At 21.7% G+C, this 7222-nt stretch overlaps 3 protein-coding genes across 3 annotated transcripts; 2 read left to right on the forward strand and 1 right to left on the reverse strand.

Moving 5' to 3' along the window:
• Positions 1-918: 918 nt before the first annotated feature.
• Positions 919-4116, forward strand: ENU1_042160 (leucine rich repeat protein, BspA family protein; the record flags this gene model as incomplete). Its single annotated transcript, XM_008857582.1, has 1 exon — positions 919-4116. The coding sequence occupies one exon, from the start codon at positions 919-921 to the stop codon at positions 4114-4116; it is 3198 nt and encodes a 1065-aa protein (XP_008855804.1).
• Positions 4117-4776: 660 nt separating this feature from the next.
• Positions 4777-6376, forward strand: ENU1_042170 (hypothetical protein; the record flags this gene model as incomplete). The annotated part of the gene is made up of 2 exons (XM_008857583.1): positions 4777-5146; positions 5256-6376. The coding sequence occupies 2 exons, from the start codon at positions 4777-4779 to the stop codon at positions 6374-6376; spliced, it is 1491 nt and encodes a 496-aa protein (XP_008855805.1).
• A 61-nt stretch (positions 6377-6437) lies between these two features.
• Positions 6438-7030, reverse strand: ENU1_042180 (acetyltransferase, GNAT family protein; the record flags this gene model as incomplete). The annotated part of the gene is made up of 2 exons (XM_008857584.1): positions 6438-6663; positions 6732-7030. The coding sequence occupies 2 exons, from the start codon at positions 7028-7030 to the stop codon at positions 6438-6440; spliced, it is 525 nt and encodes a 174-aa protein (XP_008855806.1).
• Positions 7031-7222: the final 192 nt, after the last annotated feature.

A 7222-nucleotide genomic window follows, 5' to 3' on the forward strand; every position in this document is an offset into this window, starting at 1 on the left:
ACCAAGTAATATAATAATTACATTTTTGTGTATTATTAGAAAATGGGTTTTGGTTTTGAGTAATTGTTTACTTGTTGTTATGTTTATTTTATGAGTTAGATTGGTACTGAGGAAATTTTATTCATTTTACTCTTATTAGAATGATATAGTTAGTTATAAAAGTGATTATTAATCATAGCCGTATAGAGTAAAAAAAGTTCAAAGAAAAGAACAGTTTAAGTAGTTCTTAATTCTTAATTAATACAAGACATATAAAAATTGTTTGATTAGTGTAAGCCAAGAAAAATCTAATGGAATAATTTATTAACAAGAAATACAAAGCAATGAATGATAGTTAGTGTTTTAGATAAAAATACTTAATAAAAGCAAAAGAATATTAATAATAAAAAGAAAGGGTTAAAAACATAATTAAACTTAACAGAAAAATAAGAAGTAAAATATCTTTGATATAAAAAATAATAATTAATATTTTGCTCAGAACAATTAAAATATAAATATTTTCTATCTTAGAAATAGCTCATTGCTATTTAATTTATTTTCGATTAATATTATTATGTTTGAAAAGATAATAAAGTTTTATACTTTTTATATTGTTAAGAAATAAACTCCATTAATATAATAGAGTTTATTTTAATAATAAGAAAAGGAAAAAGAAGTATTGAGAAAATTACATCTTTGTTTTCTAAATTTACAAATAAAAACAAAAGAAAAAGAATAAAAAAAATTAAATTAATTTTTTTTACTTAAAAAGGTTTTGAATGAAATATTCCTTTTTCTTAATCATTAAATATACGAAAAGTAAAGGTTTATGAAGATAGAATTAATAAAAAAAACGAATTTAAAGACAGAATTTAATATAAAAACATTATAAAACTAATAAAAGAAAAAAGAAAACTGAAAAAAGAATTGATTAATTTTATGTTCATTATTTTATATTTCTTCATATATAATTGTTTTGGTAAATGTGAATTAAATTTTACTAGTGCAAGTAGATATGGATTAAATGGACTTATGGTTATAAGTTCAAATACAAGTGAATGTAGTGGAGATATCAAAATACCAACAAGTGGAATAGATCCAAATTCCAATGAAGAAAAAAGAGTAGAAATAATTGGATGGAATGCATTTAGTAATTCATTAATAAAGAGTATTGAAATACCAACAAGTATAAAAATAATTTGTCTTAATGCATTTTCAAATTGTAATAACTTACAAAATATAAATATTCCAAACAGTGTTTATAGAATTGATTATCAAGCATTTTCTAATTGTAAATCATTAGTTTCAATAAATTTTAATAATGCAGAAATTAAAGAATTAGGTAATGAAGTTTTTATTGGATGTAATAAATTAAAATCAATAGATTTATCAACATTTTCAATTGAAACAATTTATGAAGATACTTTTAATGGATGTTCTAATTTAATAAATGTTATTCTTCCATATACTTTACATGAAATTAAAGAAAGTGCATTTTCTGGATGTACTTCATTAACAACGATTAATCTTCATAATACATTAATTAATTCTATTAAAGAAAAAGCTTTTGAAAAATGTACTTCTCTTATTAATATTACATTTCCTTCTACTCTTATTTCTTTATCAAATAATTCATTTGAAAAATGTACTTCATTAACTTCAATTATTTTTCAATCAATATTATCATCTTCAAATAATAATATTCCTTTTAATGAATGTAATAAACTTAAATCAATATATTATACTGGAACAGATTTATTTACTAATTGTATTTTCTCAAATAATCCAATACAAAATATTTATGTTATTTCAGAATATCAACAAGACTTTATTTGTTCTATTAAAGTAATTAAAAATATTAATCATTCACCAATTATTTATCTTTGTAAATATTCTGATTCAAACAACTGTGTGTCTTATCTTTCATATAGAAAATCTTCTATTAATCAATTAACAAATAATGAAATTTGTTATCAAAGAGGTTCAACAAACCAAAAAATTATAGTAAATGATAATAAATATTATCTTGTAGATTGTAATAATAATACTAAAATACAATATTATCAAAATAAAGAAATTAATGATAATAGTATTTCTAATTTTATTTTTTCAGTAGGATATAAAGAAATAAATGATAATAATATTCATACTTTAAGAGAATATTTCATCTCTAAACGTATTGATAATATTCAATGGATTACTAATCAATGTACAGTTACAAAACATCTTTATTTAAATGAAAATGAAAATTCTTCAATTAAAACAAAAGATATTATTATTGAAATATATAGAAATGGATATATTTTAAATAATGGAATATTTTATATAGAAAAAAATATAAAAATGAATGAAATACAAACATTGTATTTTGGAAATGAACAAATGTATAGAGAAGTATTAATTAATGATTATTTTGAATCAATGAATTCAGAAAATGAATATATTTTTGAATGTATTTCAAAAGATTTATGTAAATCATATAAATTTAATACTATGAATAATCTATTTATTGAAGACATTGATTTTCCTCTTCTTAAAAAAGAAACAAAAACAAATATTTTAGCTATTGGTAATGAACATTTTCATTTTTATTATTCTCCTTATTTTAGTCAACAAGTTAAATTTACAAATTATTGTGAAAATGGAAAAATATTTAGAACTATTGGAATGGAACTTCAATTAATGTCTAATTTTGTTAATGAAAATGAATGTCCAAAAGATGATTATTCATCTTTTTCTATTGAAATTGAATCAAAAAATGAAACAATTGAAATTAATTCTAGAATATATAAAATTTCAGTTCTTGATAATAGAATATCAGACTCAACACCAATATATTTAAAATTTACAAATTCATATTTAAGAGTTATACCAAATAAATGTTTTCAAATAACAAATTCATCTTCATTACTATTTATTCCTGGAATTTATGGAGATAAAAATTATATATTTTTAAAAGAATATAGTTCAACAAATAATTGTAATGGAACATATAGTATTAGTGAATTTTCACCAGATCAATATAGTTATACTAAGTTTAATATTAATGATGATTTTGCAATTATTAGTTATTTTGAAAATGATTATAAAGAGTGTGGAATTAATAAAATAGAAGAAGCAAGTTTAATTAGATATGTATTACCTGATATAAATAAATGTCAATTTAAATCTACATATACTATCAATGAATTTAATTTAATTGAAACAAAATATGATAATTCTGATTGTAAAGGTAATATAATTATTCAAGAAAGTTATGCATTAAAAAGATGTATAAATGATACTAATCAATTACATATTATAATTGCAACATTTCCTATTAAATCTGAAGATTGTAATAATAAATTTAAAGGATGTATAAATTGTGATTTAGATGAATGTTATGAATGTCCAAATGGTTATGGATTATCAATGAAAAAGGATAAGTGTATCGACTGTTCTATATTTACAAATGATTGTATTCAATGTAATAATCAGACGTGTACTAAATGTAATAGTATAGATAATGAAATTAGAGTTTATCACAATAATAATTGTTTAACATGTAAAGAAGCATTTAATGATAATGGATGTTTAGAATGTAATGCAAATAATTGTACACTTTGTTCAAGTATTAATGGAACATTAAGATATTATAATAATGGTTCATGTAAAACATGTGAAGAAGCATATGATGAAAATTGTTCAGATTGTGATGGAATAGAATGTAAAAAATGTAAAATAGAATATGGATTAAAAATAGGAAGACATGGATGTATGAAATGTTTTGATTTAGATAGTAAATGTTTAGAATGTGGAGAAGGAATATGTACTAAATGTTATAATAATTTATTATTTAAAAACAATAAGTGTCAAAGTTGTGATGATATTTATGGAAAAGATTGTCTTTCATGTGATATAAATAATTGTTTAACTTGTGATAATAATAAAATTGTTATTGAATCAAAGTGTATTAGTTGTAAGAAAATATTTGATCATTGTATTCATTGTAATACTACTCATTGTTTAGATTGTGATTCAATTGATTATTCTTTAATTAATGGAAAATGTATTAATCAAAATAATGAACAAGGGAATAATTCTTGTTTAATTTCAATATTGTTGGTTTTTTCAATAATTCTTTTCTTCTTAATTTAATTGATTCTTTCTTTATTCTTTTTTAATATAATTTTTTACTATAAATTAGTGCTTCTTACAGTTTAGTACAAAGGGAAATAGTTACATAAAAGTTTTATACTTATTCAATTTCTTTAGTTTTTCTCAAATATTGAATTTGAATATAAAGATATAAATGTTATTTAATATACAAGAACCAATAACTTGTAATTAAAAAGAAATGTTTTAAAGAATGAATATTAGAATAAAGAACAATATCATTAGATATAGTAATTTGATATTAGAAAATAATTATTATTATTTTGAGTAAAAATAGAATAACTGTTTGTTTCAATAATAACAAAACTAAATCTATTCTTCTCAAATAATATGTTTATCTTATATTATAATGAAATTCTTAATAATTTAAAGAAAATTTAATGAATAATTTATATTAAAATGTTTGAAAAATTTTAAATTAAACGAATAAAATAAAACCAAATTGAAGAGTTTGATTTTGATTTGTTCATATCTAATGTAGAAAAAAGTATGAATGTACTGAAAAATAAAAATTTATTTTTTTAAGAATTAGTATTTTTTTCATTAAATTATGAATTTAAATATTTTGTAAAAACTAAAATTATTTAAAAATAATAAAGAAAAAAAGAAACAAGAACTAAAAATAAAGATTCAATTCAAAAGATGGAAATAACACAACCTGAAAAAAAGAAACTTGGAATTTTGATGAATACAATTTCACTGAAAGGAATTCTTGCAATTGCAATGATATTTATATTAATTACTGGTGCAATTACTATTATTGCTATTATATCACCAAAACCATATATTCAAACAAAAGTTGGATTATGGGAATGTTCACAATCAACACAAACTTTTAATCCTAATATCTGTAAAGGATGGGATTCTTACTCTACATTAACTTCACCATCTACAGATAAAAATATTTCTACTTCTATTGTTGTTGGACCATTTGCAACATTAAATAAAGATGTAACATTTGGACTATTACTTAAGAATGTTTTTACAAGTTCTAACATGCCTTCTTTTAGTTGTTTGTTTTCGTTTTGATATAGTCAATTCTTTTCTTTTCATTTAAGAAAATCTTTAATTGTAAGATTGAAATTTAAAGTACTGGTGATAATATGATTACTCATTATTAGTTAAATTAAACTTAGAATATTCATTCCAACCATTTAATGATATTAAACTTGTTTCAACTGTTAATTATGTTAGAGAAGTTGCACAAAATATTAATGTTGAATGTACTAATGGAAATGAGTTTTGTAAGGTTGATTTTAGTGTATTTAAACGATTTGGTACATTAACATATGAACGATTTGATATCTTTTCATTATCATCTAGTTCATTAGAAAAAATGGATCAAGCTGAATTCTATGGAACAATTCAAACATCAAACTCATCATCAACAGTATTTGAAATATATTGGAGAATTTGTTTAGCCTTTGGTAACTGTGTTTTATTATGTTTATTCTTCTGGTTCCTTCGATTATATTCAGTTTTCAATTGGGCATTAGAACAACATTTAACTGCTTTACTGATTTATGGATTAATTCTCTTCAATAATCCATTCTGTTTATTAGAACATATTACAGGAGCATCATTCTTTTTAATGGTAGATTCATTCTTTGAAAGTTTCTTCACTGGATATTTAATGTTTTATATATTAGCAGTTTTTAATTCAGTTAGAAGACCAGAACGAGCTAAAGGATTTATCCCATTAATTGTTCGTGCTATTATGGCAATTATTATTTCATGTTCAGCATTTGGAAGTATTCTTTCTATTCGTATGACCATTCAGTCAAATAGTAAATTCCATTCAAATGCTTTAACTATTTTCTTTAGTGTCATGTTTTTGTTGAGTATTGTTATTTATTTATTCTGGTTATTATTTGAAGTTATTAGGTCATTCAGTGAAAGAAGAAAGATGAGTGGTAGTAACAAAAATAGAGTTGTTATTTTTGGTATTGTTACTTTTGGATGTATTTTCTTATTAATGGCTGTTTATGTTGGTGTTTATTTCTCTGGATATTTGGTTTCAAACATGTTTATTGGATTATTAGCATATGTCAACTTATATTGTTTCTTTGTTGCAGTTCTTAATTTACCATCATTACAAAAACAAGGTTCTAATACTAATGGTGTTAATATTGCTAAATTAGATACAGAATTCAAGGTTGAAACATATGACGATGATGATGAACTAGTTGTTGAAAATAAAAATGACGAAGGAACACTTGAAGACTCTGTTGCATTAAATTAAAAAGTTAACACAACGAAGAAAATAATTTAATCAATTTCTTTCAATGAGTTTGGTTGTTGGTTTAAAGGTCATCTGCCTCATCAGCATAAATTGGTTTAGGTAATGGAATAATTGATTTTTTGTCTACGTCTCGAGGTAGAGAAGTTCTCATATCATAGGCACTTTCATTATTACTGCTATAATATTCTAATATTTCTCTATACACAGAATAACCTAATCTGTGATACATTCCAATCGCCGTTTCATTACTTTTTCTTACAAATAAATCAACATAATAACAGTTTGCCCTAATTTTTTTAAATACTTTTCTGATTCTTCAAATAAATGTATTTGTTATTATTCAATCAAAACAAACTCTTCACTAATTTGTTTTAACCAAAACATCAATTGGTTACTTAGCCCAATTCTTCTAAACTCTCTTGCAATTGTAATAGCTGTAAGATGTCCATGATATTTTTCTCCTTCTCCTTCTATTTTTCCAAAATGATATCCTTCTACTCTTCCATTACAATCTCTTGCAATAAAACACATCTCTGGCCATTTAGAAAGATATTCAAAATAAAATGGAAAATGAAAAGTTTCTGTATAATAGTCAAGATTAACATTTGAATATTCTAATATATCTCTACATTTGAACTTTCTTATTGTTGTCATCTTTTGTTGTTTTATTAGTTTTTTTGTTTTTTATTTCAGTATTTAGTTGTATTTAAATTATACTTTTCTAATTTTAATCTACTATAAAATTGTAATATATAACAATTATTGTTATTAATATTTTTGTTATTTAATACTATTTTTTATAAGATTTTTGTTCAATAATTCACAAAATAAAAGTTTCTGATTGAA

The sequence above is a fragment of the Entamoeba nuttalli genome (assembly GCF_000257125.1).
Source record: "Entamoeba nuttalli P19 unplaced genomic scaffold asmbl_2797, whole genome shotgun sequence".
Taxonomy (NCBI): domain Eukaryota; phylum Evosea; order Mastigamoebida; family Endamoebidae; genus Entamoeba; species Entamoeba nuttalli.